This window comes from Chanos chanos, chromosome 9 (genome assembly GCF_902362185.1).
Source record: "Chanos chanos chromosome 9, fChaCha1.1, whole genome shotgun sequence".
NCBI lineage: Eukaryota > Metazoa > Chordata > Actinopteri > Gonorynchiformes > Chanidae > Chanos > Chanos chanos.
Window position 1 is genome coordinate 10,904,954 of NC_044503.1, and position 13,503 is coordinate 10,918,456.

The following is a 13,503-nucleotide window of genomic DNA, read 5'->3' on the forward strand; positions in this document are numbered from 1 at the left end:
CTTCAGTCCTTCAGGCAATGCCGTTCAACAGTCATGCACTGGGTCCTTCAGTTTCATTTAAAAATCCAGTCACTTTAATCAAAATAAGAGACTAAACATACTCTGTTTACTGGAGCATGCGTCAGTGTGTTAATGTAGGTCTGTGTGCGTGTGATTGCTACTGAATTGGTGTATGTGTTTAAGTTCAATTTGAGTATGTTTAGTTGTTTCAACTGCCTCTCTCGCGACGGTGACTCTCCTTCTAAGCATTTCTGGGTGTCCTCAATGCAGTAGCCTGTGATTTGCTTCTACTCTTCCTCCCTCTTCCTTTCTCTCTGCTTCCCCTCCCTCCATTCTTATGCCTGTCTCCCCTTTTTCGCTCTCGGTTGCGTTCACGGCTCCTGTTGCCATGACGACGCCGGTTGAGTTCTTTGCAGCGCTGTTCGAGGTTTGTTGGGTGGATCAGGGCCATCACATCCTGGTACCAGGGCTGGGCGGAGCCTGGGATGGAGTAGGCGGAGGGGCTCCACACATTCAGGTGAATTGTGACCGCTGTCCAGCGGAACCCGTGCTCCTCGAGCTGACAGTGGTACACGCCCCCATGGTTAAGCTCCGCCCTCGGAATCAGAATTCCCGTGTCAATCACCACCAGATGCTCCCCTGATGTTACCTAGCAGTCACAAAAGTGTTTTTAGCGCATATGTATGGGTTTCTCCTTTGATAAGCTTATGTATGCATAGATGAGTTATTGCAGAAAAGAAGTCAGAGTGTGTGTGAGTGTGCTGGCATTCTGTATCTTCTTCCATGAGTTTGTACCTGCTGTTGTTCTAGACTGTTTTCTCCTGCCTCTTTGAACCAGGTTATGGCTGCATGACGAGATTTTGGGACACATTCCAAATAGGTGCTGTTACCCACGGCAACCACCAATGTCCTCTCTTCTGCCTGCACCTGCAGACCAGCTGAACAGAAAACAAACAAAATGCTGTAATAACATAATTAACTGACTTTCCATCCTAAAAACAAAACCGCACAAATCTTACAACATCTGTTTTTAATCCGAGAGCCAAAATGAAGTGATGTATGACTCAAGTTAAAAGTATTAAAAGGGAGGTTTGTACTTGCTGAATAATGCCTTATCATAACCCTTAAATTTGTTAGTGTCATAAATAGGTCTTTAATCAAACGCTTGAATTTATAGCTGTTTTTTAAAAATCTGAATAAAAAAGCACATTACGCCCTGAAAATACAGTTAAATGAATGATTTGTAAGATGCCAGCTTGGTTAAAAAACAAAAACAAAAAACAGGGGTATCTGAATGTGTTAACATGTTGAAACTGTTCTCATTCGTTCCAGCTCAACAAAACAGGACATCAAGCTATTTTCTAAATAAATAACAAACACAACGGTAAATACTTAAACAATACATCCAAAAAAAGTCTTGAAGACAATTTAAGGACATGGAAGCAATTCTCAAAATGGACCCATAACAGGGGTGAATTTCCCCTTCCTTCCTTACTTAGACTACGACTGTGAAATTAATTTGACCGTTCTTGCCAAAACATCAACAACCCTACACATATTTGCAGTCGTTATCTATAAACAGCACTGAGTGCCAAAAATTTCTCCCAGATGTGACGAGCAGTAGGCCTTGTGTTTTAACATCTTTTCCTTCTCTCTCTCACCTCCCTGTCTCACGCACTGCCTCAAAGGGTCTCCTCCATCACCAACCTGTCGCGTATTCCTCCTGCAGAGAAAGATAGAGAGAGAGAGAGAGAGAGAGAGAGATGGATTTGTCAGCCATTGTTTACTACAGCCCGTGGCTGACAGGTTTCAGTGTGCGCGCACACACAGCGTGAGAGCGTACCTGCGTGCGATGGGTATGTAGGGGCTGCAGGCATGACCGTCCCAAGTGCAGTACGGGTCACGGGCGAGGCAGCACTCCGCGCAGGCCTGACCGTACAGCTCACACTGATACATAGCCAGCTGGGCCATGCCCTCAGACGACCCCACAAACAACCACTGCTGCAGTGAGGAAACACACTTTCATCAACACATAGACATAAACAGCCTCTTTACCGTGTCACCACAACACTGAAAAACATATACAGATAAACCCTGGCTCGAACAACGCACAAAAACACATACACGTAAACATCCACTTTACCGTGTGGCCACAACACATAAAAACACATACATGTAAACATCCACTTTACCGTGTGGCCACAACACATAAAAACACATACACGTAAACATCCACTTTACCGTGTGGCCACAACACATAAAAACACATACACGTAAACATCCACTTTACCGTGTGACCACAAGACATAAAAACACATACACGTAAACATCCATTTTACTGTGTGGCCACAACACACAAAAAGACACAGACGTGTAAGAATATGAATCATACACACAACAAATGTCATGATGTAATCTCAGCCCACAAACATGAAAAAAATCTGTATATCCAGAACAAGGTGCAAACCAGCAAATGGCAGTGAGCCCAAATGTCTTTCACACCAAATCACTTGCAGTTTTTCAGTTTGAACCTCACTCATTTCACGCATTAGACATTTGAAAATGGGGTGAGTACATAAAAAGTGTGTGTGTGTGTGTGTGTGTGTGTGTGTTTGTGTGTATCTCCATTAGTGTACAGATTCACACCTTTGAGGAATGGCAGGCTCTTTATTATATGTTGCCATAGCAACAGTGCATTAGCGGTAAGGTGATGAATGCAGAGTGACTGTGTCTCCATGGTGACCATACCTTTTTTTTGGACAGTGTCATCGCAGTGATAGGTGATTTGTGCTGTAAGGAAACAACAGACTTAGCACTGGGTTTCAGAAGTCAAAGGTTAGTCACACCACCATCGTATCTGAAGATTGTATTTTAGAGGCTCTGTAGGGACATTTTTGGTGAGTTTTAAAAGATTTGTGAACAGTAAGTCACAGGTGCGTACACTCATATCTTAAGTAGATGACAAAGAGTTAAACTGCGTAGTTTTGAGCGTCATGCATTAGTTATCGTAACAAAAACAAGCCTAAAGAAAATAAATGGCACGTGCGCGCGCACACACACACACACACACACACACACACAACCTCTGTACCTTAAAGACCTGTAACTGCTCCAGTGTGACTTCCTGGTCGTGTCCACTCCGTCCAGGCAAATGCATAGACTTCAGCACCAGACCTGAGTCTGCACACACACACACACACACACACACACACACACACACACACATCCCCGTGTTAACAGATGTACTCAGACATACAATGTATGAACAACCCTCCCATCTGACTTCCACTCCCAACACACACCTGTGCCGATGAACAGGACATCATACTCCCCGTCGACGGCCTCCACTCTGTCCACGAGGAGGCGGGTGAACTTATAAGTCACGCCCGCCCTCAGGATCAAAGGCTGACCTCCAAGTGGATGCACAGTCTCCTGCATCAGAGGGTGAGTGCGGCTGAAGAAGATAACGTCATCGGGGTATTCCCGAGTCGAGCGGAAACTACCGTACGTGCTGCTGGGACACTAGAGAGAAAGAGAGAGAGAGAGAGAGAGAGAGAAGAAGACAGAGGCAAGGAACAGAGGAGAGACAGAGAGTGTAGTCCGCAGTTTTTACGAGAGAACCATATTTGAAGGGTATAAATGTTTTTGAGATGAATTACTGACGACTAGATGGTTTAATCAGAAGTCACGTTAATTCCGAAGAATGCTGTGAGTCATGCGGGGTAAACTCACTGTTCCAGGCCTGGGGTAGGGAATCCGGCCAGTATACTCCGCCCACTTATACTGAGGCCCCTCCCTGTGGTAGAAGTTCCCCTTGAACGCTCGGACAATGTCCTCCATCCGGTAAACACACACGGCCGATCCGTTCAGGACGTCACTGTCCGACAGAGAAAATAACGCGCTGTCATCTAGCTGTCAATCACGTCCCATCAGTTCAACTGTTGATGGGATCATTTGAAATGGGATCTGTTGAGATGACAGTTCAAGGTATGCTCCGCTTCACAACCACCAGCCATCTCAAACCGTTATCTTGTTAAAAAATTTCTCCTTTCTGAATAAAGCTATTATTAGTCAGTTAGTCAGTTCTTTCCTTCTGGAGGACAAGGTCTGAAGAGAACTCTCTTTGTCGGGAATCGCCTGTGTGTTTTTCAGTCTTTATATATCGTCACCCCACCCCATACAAAAAGTCAAATGGATACACATGGTCACTGGTACGCGGTCGCTCAGCTGTTTAAAATAAAGTTGGACAGTCGGAGTCTGATCTGCTGAGAGAAAAATGGTTCTCTTTCTAATGTCATCCACAGTCTCTCTCCTGCTGAGGATGGAAAATCTGACCACATAGTACACATCACTGCCTCCACACCCTCACTGAACCACATACACACTCACACATACGTACTCTCACATTCAAACACAGGCACACACACACACACACACACACAGATGCACAAACAGTCACACACAGTCACGCCTGCATGCACGGGCACATAGATACACACACACACCCAGACACTCGTGCACACACACACACACACACACACACACACAAAAACAATTAGACAGACAGACAAAAACACACACGTGACTCATCCACAGTGAATGGTTTTGTCTCTCACCTTGTGGTGCTGAAGAGACCATAGATCAAAGGGTTCCTCCTGTCTCTGCCGTACTGGATAAAGACATCCTCTGTTCACAGGACGGGAGAGAACACTGGGTTAGGACATTAATGAGCCTGCAGGGACACTGAAGGGTGTGTGTGTGTGTGTGTGTGTGTGTGACACAGGGACACAAAAAAAGAAAGGTTTCTCAGAACCGAATGAATACATGAATTAAATAACGGCGTCAGTGAAATGTATGTTTTTGCATTGTGCTTAGCTGACCCATAAAAACATCACAAAAATATGACATTCTCTCTCACACACACACACACACACACACACACACTCCACCAACAGCTAATCCTTGCCTTGTCCTCTTATATAAACACAAAGAGATATACATGGACATTGTTGCTAAATGCTTCATACATGCTAACACCTTCACACTCTCTTTCCTCTCCAATAAACATGAGAGCACTTACACATACTTACGTCTGTAGCTGTAAAAACTGTATATTGAACTGACGTGTATATGTGTGGGGAGTGGGGAGTTTGTTATGTTAAGGGGCATAACAGAGTCATATCTCTGCTCTCACATTCCTGCCGTACCAATCACTTCAGGTGAGCTGATGAGATCTGTACAGTCAGGAATTCATATCTCATCTCCCAAGAACACACACGCGCACTGGCACACACACACACACACACACACACACACATACAGACACACACACACGCACGAACACATACAGACATATACACACACACACACACACACACACACACACACAAACACACACATACAGACATATACACACACACACACTCATACACACACATACGCAAACACACTCCAGCTCAACAGAACAAAACATAGACAGCATAGTATGACCACGCAACACAGTTTGAGTCCAGCACTGTGGCACACAGAGAGGTGAAAAAAAAAAAAAAAAAAACCCTGTGTAATCACACCGTCGTCTGCTAACTCACCGTGACACAAAGATCTTCGCGGTATCGCTATCAGAGCTATAGCTGCAGAGTCAGAGTTTTCAAAAACACTAGGCCACCAATTCCACGTTTTTCTTTGTCTCTTTTACTTCCGAATCTAACACAGTTTTTTGTTTTCAATAATATCATTCTCTTCCATCTCGCCCTAACTCCTCCTCCTTTTTTGTGTGTGTCTGCAGGTTTCTTCACCCATCTCTTTGTCTATCACTTTCTACTACCTTACTCTTCTTTCTGTTCTCCCTGTCTACTCTCTGGTTTTTACAGGGAGACTGGTTGTGTCAGTTTCTCCAAACAAAAGTGCAGCTCATCCCAGTGGGAGATAGTTTTGTCTGGCCCGCAGACTTCAAGCCCCCCCCTCTCTTCATCAAACCCCTATCCACCCTTATGCCTCTCCCCTCCTCCTTCTCCACCCATCTCTCCAACCCGCATTAGAATCTGGGTGATCTGGAGACAGGATGAGGGCGTCTTCCCATGAATATGATGAATATGACAAAAGTTAGAGCGTGCACACACACACACACACACACCAAAGTGTATATATATGTATATGTACAGTATATGTGTGTCTATATATATATATATATATATATATATATATATATATATATATATATATATACATATTTTTTTTTTTCAATGTGCAAACAAGTACCCAGCAATCATAATCATATACACTGCAGACCACAACACAATCATATTCTCTAAATGACTTCGACCACATGATAAAAATGATCCAAACATTCCTCGAGCAAATTGCTGTAAACAATGAAACCTCAGCTCAACTCACAGCCAGAAGTCATCACTGTCTCTAGCTACACAGACACAAACACATTCACACACAAACAAACTCACACACAAACACACACACACACACACACACACACACAAACACATTGTTCTTAACTGTCTGACCCAGGCAGTTAAACCTCAGTGACCCTGGGTTTTTTTTTTAACAAATGTACTCTACAAAGACTGTGTCACATACCAAAATATGAATGATATGTTAGGAATCTAGACTCACACAGCAGGGAAGTTTATTTCCCTCCAAATTTTATCCAACCACCTTCCGTTCCAAAAATTCTTACATTCACAACATCTTTGACGCAAGGTCAGCCTCAACACAAACGCACTAACAGCGCCCAGATGATGATCTCCAATGTTTGTCTGTGCTAAAAAGTCCACTGCCACAGCAATGGAACGTAATCTACATTATCGCAAATTATTCATGGAATTTCATACGATCCTAGTTTTCTCATTGCCTGTAAGACACACACCACAGTTCTGTGATTTCAGGCCTTTGTATGGGTTCGTGTCACAAGTTTGGGTCCAAATGTTGGCATAAGTATTTGTGTTCCCTTTGAACGATCAACAGAACGAGAAGAAAGATGGGAGTGGGGTGGGGTGGGGGGGGGGGGGGGGGGGGGGTTTAACAGCATTTTAATGGCTCCTAATATGAGAACGTCTGAACGCTTCAGGCTGTTTCATAAGCCTTAATCCAGATCCATTAACACAACTTAGAATTTCAAAGTTGGATAAGAGCTAGTTTCTTAGATCTGTCTTGGGCTGAGAGATTAGTTACTTTCTATTAAATCTTTATTATCCGTCAAAATTCCATTTGTAGTACACAGAGTTTAGTACCGAATGTTACTGAGGTCTGACGTATCGTCCTCTCTCTCTCTCTCTCTCTCTCTCTCTCTCTCTCTCTCTTTCTCTCTCTCTCTCTCTCCCTCTCTCAGAAGGCGGCGTGGATTTGTACCGATGCCCAGTTGGCTCTGTAACCAACACTAGCAATCTATTCTTCACTCTCTCACAGTCACCAGGATGAGCCCAACAGGAAACATCCTGTTAATACACCCTGATCTATATTAAATTTAACGGGTGAGTGCCCTAATACGATTGGCTTGCACGCATCCATGGCGACATGTGGGCCTAGCTTGGGGGGAGGGGGTGGGGGGGGGTGCTGATGGGACATGTAGTTGTTTCCAGCCGGCAGAGCGTGGCGTAAACACAACACAGACGGCATTCTTACGCTTGTGAGACGGGCGTTGCGGTCGACATGTCTGCTAGTCAGAAGGCCTACCGCTGTTCTCTGGAGACAGAGAAAACTGCCGCGACCTTCCTTGGTTTTTTTTTGTTTTGTTTTGTTTTGTTTTGCTTTTGCTACGGTATTAAAAAAGGGAGGGGGAAATGAAAGTTTTAGTGGTTTGAGGAAGAAGACCGGCAACGCGGTCCGGCATTTAATGACAATAGGAGATGATTTAGACGCATGCCTGTCCCCTGGTTACCCACAGTGTGTTGATAAGATGATTGCACCACTGTAAGATTTGATAAAGCTGCCTCCTGGTTAGATATGACTAGAGCAGAACAGACGCAGAACAGAGAGGCTGGCAAGACTGCGAGAGAGGCTGAGAGCTGGAAACAGGGCTGTCAAGGGAGGTGGCGCTCTTTGGTTGGGGGGAAAGTAATTGTGAGTTAACTATGTGTTAAATGAAGGCTGGTGCAAAAGGGAAATCATCTCGTCTGCGCAGTTGGCCTCAGGTCACCGTGTGTGGGAGTGAGGATGGTATCTGGACTTCGAAATATTCTTGCTATGAGTCGACGAGTTCTTGTACGTCGGTTACATCAGAGGTAAATTAGAGGAAAGGTGCTTGCACGTGTGTGTGTGTGTTATATCTAAGGTGGTCTGCGCCATAAGGTGGGTGTGGGGAGAATATCTTGGTTTGGATAATCCATGTGATGGGGGGATTGGAGGCGTGGAGCCGCAGGTTGGGTAGTGTATGGGGGTTTAAGTTTTGAATGAATGCATCGCTGAATGGCTGATAGCTCTGATTTGGTCAGCTCTGCTTTGGAAGGCTTGTTTATTCTACCTTCTGCTTTATGTTTACAGAGAACATGTGATAAGAAACCAGTCTCTGTCTCTCTGTGTGTGTGTACGTGTATGTGCATGTGTATGTGTATATGTATATGTGTATGTGTGTATGTGTGTGTGTGTGTGTGTGTGTGTGTGTATGTGTGTGTGTGTGTGTGTCTGCACATGTAGACACTGATCACATCTCACATTGATACAACATGCTCCATAAAGAAGTGATGACGAACCAGATGCAGAGCGCGCACACACACATACACACACACACATACACACACACACACACACACACACACACACTCATGCATACACATTGTTGGTAGACTAATGTTTTCTGTGTCCTCTACTGTGAGTCTTGGGGTGTGCTGCAAAATGCAGAGAGAACAAGATTTGATGGGTATGGGTAGGGAGGTCAGTGGTTGCCATGGCAATGGAGAAGAAGGCCTCTCGGGCAAATCAGTGCCATGCTAGCAGAACCATAGAACTCAGAGTGTTCTAGAGCTCTCACAGAACATTCTCTCATGATTCTAACGTTCTGAAATGATTCAAAAGCATTCTTCAGGCGTCTCCAACAACCATCAAGGTGTAGCTCAATGTTTTCCTTGTTGCTTCCTGTCTTGACATTTTCCCAACTGTCCCTGGTCTATCCAAAGTACCAGTGCGTTCCATGTGTTCTCACACCACCGCGAAACTTTCGCTGATTGTTTTCTTCGGGTTCTTTTAATGTTATCTCGTTTGGGAGGTTTGCTAAGGTAAAAGTCAAGTAGCATTATGTACAGGTGAATGCTACAGTTTGGTGGGAGTATAAAAGGGTGTGTTACTGTTAAGGTGTGTGTATAAAAACCATTTGTCAGATCTGGTGTCTCAGTATACTGACTTACGTAGTTGGTCAAAGTGTGTTTGTATTCCGTCAGGACCTGAAACTGAGCACACTATACGAGCCTTCTGGAAAGTACTCCATTTATTCACCAAACTTCTCTGGCCGCCGATGTCGTTCTGAAACACAAGAGGAAGACGCTTCAACCTTCAATCTTCTGACACAAACGCATATTCGTATATTCATGAACTTACAGACGGTGCACACATGCATGCATTAATATACGGTGATTCTATGAATACAGACTGTTTATATATACCAACAAACAACTACGCAGAAACTCAGACATGTTCAGGCAGACGAACTGGTGCAAGTATGCACGTACAGGCAAGCTCACAGATGCAGATGCAAGCATATGCACGCGCACACACACACACACACACACACACACACACACACACACACACACACACACACACACACAGATCCTTACCTTGCAGACTCGTGCTACTCTGGAGTAGAGCACTTTCCCCATCGCCCCCTCGGCCTCCTGAGCGCGCTCAGTGAAGAACACGTAGACTTTATCGTCCTCAGGATTATCACTCTCTGCCATCATCGCCACTCGTACAAACTGAGCGTCTGAGCGGGGGAGAAACGGAGAGATAAAAAAAAAAAAGGGGGGGGGGGGTGAAGATTATTTATGTAAACGGGGAAAAAAGAAAATTAAAGAGAGCAGTCAGTCCAAAATAGGTAAGTGGAGTGTGTGTTTTTGTGTGTGTGTGTGTGTGTGTGTGTGTGTGTGTGTGTGTGTGTGTGAGCTTTATCTCTTTACCCTGAAGCCAGGTGGGATCATATTGCTCGGTGCGGATCACATGACGGTCCCCCAGACTACGGAAAAAGGCAGAGTCACGACTCATAAAGTCAGATGAGATGCCAGAATAGAGTTCTCCATCTATAAAAAGAAACACACACACACACACACACACAAATTATATATCAATTCACACATTTACAAAAATAACACAGGTGACAATGAACATTTTCCGAACGTTCCCAAATGACAACGAACATTCACACACACACACACACACACACACACACACACACACACACGCGTGCGCGCTCTTACCGATGATGGCGGCTGCAGTTCTCTGGTGGGGATCATATGGGCATTTCCCTTTCCCAGTCTCTGTGTGTGTATCCTCCAGAGTCTGTTCCTCCGCCTGACACAGAAAAGCAGAATTTAACTCTGATTATCATTTTCAGTATGTTCATGATGTTCACACTGTTTATACTGGTAAGTCTGATACACTTCTCTATGACTGAGAGTGTGTTTTTTAAAAGTTATATAAGATTTATGAATATGAATTGGGGACACAGAGACCATAGAGACACATAAATATTCAATTCACACACTGACTTAACACACACACACATATTTCATACGCCACACAGTGAACCTGTCACACAAACAGACAGACAGAGACACTCAGAAACACACACGCACACACACGAACACACACACACGCACACGCACATGCACGCACATGTGCACACAGACACGCACACACACAAACACACACACACACACGCACACACACACACACACACACAGTCTCCAGTTTCTCACACCAAACACAGAGGCTCTTTATGCAAGCCAAGGTTAAATTGAGACACACAGACTGGGTTAATTCCAACTGATGCGCCAATTCAATTGTAATGTTTTTGAGAAAAAAAGTGTAAAAATTCCCCTGGACTCAGCCAGTATCAGTGGTGTATCATGGAACCTCAGCTTAGTCTGTGTCCCAGAACATGATGGGTTTAATAGAAAGAGAGAGAGAGAGAGAGAGAAAGAGAGAGAGAGTGGTAGGGGAGGAAGAGGAAGAGGTGGAAGAAGAAGGGGAAAAAAAAATATAAAGACAAGGAGATGAGAAATCATGAAATCAGTCATAAGACAATGATCTCTAGTTGATCTACCTTGAGGAACAGGTTGGTAGGGATGAAAGCACAGCGTGGGTTAAATGCTCCTGTCCCACAGATGTACAGGTGTGTGTGGTTATACGGCTCCAAGACTCTCAGGAAATTGGCACACTCCAGCTGTCAGCCAAATAGTGACTTAGCATCAATAAGACTGTACATCTAAGAGAGCTCACGTTCTTTAGCGAATAAATGGTGAGGTAGCATTCTCAGACTGTTCAGTTATTGAAAGCATAATTTAAGTGTCATAAACCAAATAACAGGAGGTTTATGAAGTTAAACTATGATGGAGCAGGAGATAGATATACTCAGTCTGTTAAGAGCAGAGGAATCAACTGACTCACCTCTGGGTCTTTCCCTGCCATCAAACACTCTTGGACCCGTTCTTGACTCGCTGGCCAGTATAGCTGAAATATGCATTTTAACAATCATCAGTAAGCCCCTCTCTCTCTCTCTCTCTCTCTCTCTCTCTCTCTCTCTCTCTCTCTCTCTATCTCTCTCCCTCCCTCTCTCATACACACACATGCACATAATTAATGCTTCAAACCCCCTAGAAAATGTCATGTTATCACACAGTCCATTAAAACGTCTATTGTGAAAGTGTGAGAAAAAAAAAAAAATTATGTGAGGTAAAGGTGACCGCTGACGTTTTTCATAATAAGATGACTAAACTAAAGATTATCAGAAAGTTATGTGAAGTCATTGTACGTTCCACTAGACTGGCATGTTTTTCCCTGAGTTATCTATATTGAATCAACATGCAAATGGTCATTTACAAAAGTTGAGCATGGGTGAATACACACACAGACACACAAACACAGACCCATACACACACACACACACACACACACAGTTAGTCGATTAGTCATGTAAAAAGGGTAGGGCCCAGGTGATGAGGGCAATGTTGATAAGATAACATTGTTTTCTTTAAACGAATTCCGCGATGCTTTTTTCCCCGTTTGGTTAACAATACATTGAATTATATACAGCCAGCAAAGCAAAACTAGCCGAAGACAAACAGGTGACACTAAAACATAAACTCTCCATCTATCTCTCTCTCTGTCTCCGCCCCCCCCCCTCTTTCTTTCTTTCTTTCTGTCTCCCACACGCTCACCCTAACACCATGCAGTACAAACATCGTGGTTGTGTTTGATGTGACACTAATGAGAGACTAATATAGCACACACACCACAAGTTCAGACTAACTTAATTTATTAGTGTGAGTCACTGCATCCCCCCCTATTGGATTTCTGTTGTGCATTCTTGTGTGTGTGTGTGAGTGTGAGAGTGTGTGTGTGTCTCTGAACCTTGTGAGGGTTGTGTGTAATATCATCCAGGCTGGTGGAGAGTAAGTAGTTCTTCATGGCTACGTAGAGCCGACGGCCATCTTCATCAGGCAGTAGAGTGTGGATATTCCCAGCAGGCAATGAGAGAGAGAACAGACGCCCATTCCTCCTCAGCTCTGAGACAGATGACAGCAGACAAAAAGACAGACAGACAGGCAGACATACACCGACAAACAGACAAGCAGACAGACAGACAGACAAACAAACAAACAGACAGACGGAAGACACACAGGCAGACAAACAAACAAACAAACAGACAGACAGAAGACACACAGACAGACAGACAGACAGACAACCAAACAGGCAGAGAGGTGAGGAAAATGATCACTTTTTGACAAATCGCAGGGTGACTGGCTAATTGTGTCATGTCATTTTCTCTTTAATAGACCCTTTCAAATCCTCAGTGTGAGACGTTGATTATTTTTCTGCTGATTACATAAATGGTATGACTGGCAGAGTAAAGGCACTGTTTATTATCTGTCAGGCAAGTGAGAAAAAGAGAGGGGGGGGCAGAGAGACAGAGGGAGAGAGAGAGAGAGAGAGAGAGAGAGAGAGAGAGAGAGAGAGAGAGAGAGAGAGAGAGAGAGAGAGAGAGAGAGAGAGAGAAAAGAGAGATCTATTCATTTGATGTCCTTAAAAAGGACAGTTATAAAACAGGAGGAGAGAGCACAGCAGAGCAGATAGCTGCAGGATGGCTTACACAGACGTGGAGTCAGAGCTACATTCACTCAGGTTCTGCGTTAAGTTTTGCCGCAGTGATGCTACACACTGGCTTTACGGTTCTGCGATATCCACTGAAGGATCTCAACCGAGACCTCTGTAAATAGTATCGTTTTCACTGATCAATGCAGAGTAATGCTGTTTCCAGTCATTTTGATCACTAGGGAATGT

General features: G+C 44.2%; 1 protein-coding gene across 1 annotated transcript in view; it reads right to left on the bottom strand.

Moving 5' to 3' along the window:
- Positions 1 to 241: 241 nt before the first annotated feature.
- sema3h (sema domain, immunoglobulin domain (Ig), short basic domain, secreted, (semaphorin) 3H) overlaps positions 242 to 13,503 on the bottom strand; it is an 18,562-nt gene continuing 5,300 nt past the window's right edge. The window contains exons 2-17 of the mRNA XM_030784297.1: positions 12,574 to 12,728; positions 11,611 to 11,673; positions 11,267 to 11,386; positions 10,419 to 10,512; positions 10,122 to 10,241; positions 9,783 to 9,928; positions 9,354 to 9,468; positions 4,617 to 4,686; positions 3,733 to 3,877; positions 3,303 to 3,522; positions 3,092 to 3,180; positions 2,749 to 2,790; positions 1,844 to 1,998; positions 1,662 to 1,723; positions 796 to 938; positions 242 to 649 (exon numbers count right to left, since the gene is read on the bottom strand). Coding sequence (XP_030640157.1) covers positions 242 to 649; positions 796 to 938; positions 1,662 to 1,723; positions 1,844 to 1,998; positions 2,749 to 2,790; positions 3,092 to 3,180; positions 3,303 to 3,522; positions 3,733 to 3,877; positions 4,617 to 4,686; positions 9,354 to 9,468; positions 9,783 to 9,928; positions 10,122 to 10,241; positions 10,419 to 10,512; positions 11,267 to 11,386; positions 11,611 to 11,673; positions 12,574 to 12,728 — 2,147 coding nt within the window. The remainder of the gene's footprint in view (positions 650 to 795; positions 939 to 1,661; positions 1,724 to 1,843; positions 1,999 to 2,748; positions 2,791 to 3,091; positions 3,181 to 3,302; positions 3,523 to 3,732; positions 3,878 to 4,616; positions 4,687 to 9,353; positions 9,469 to 9,782; positions 9,929 to 10,121; positions 10,242 to 10,418; positions 10,513 to 11,266; positions 11,387 to 11,610; positions 11,674 to 12,573; positions 12,729 to 13,503) is intronic.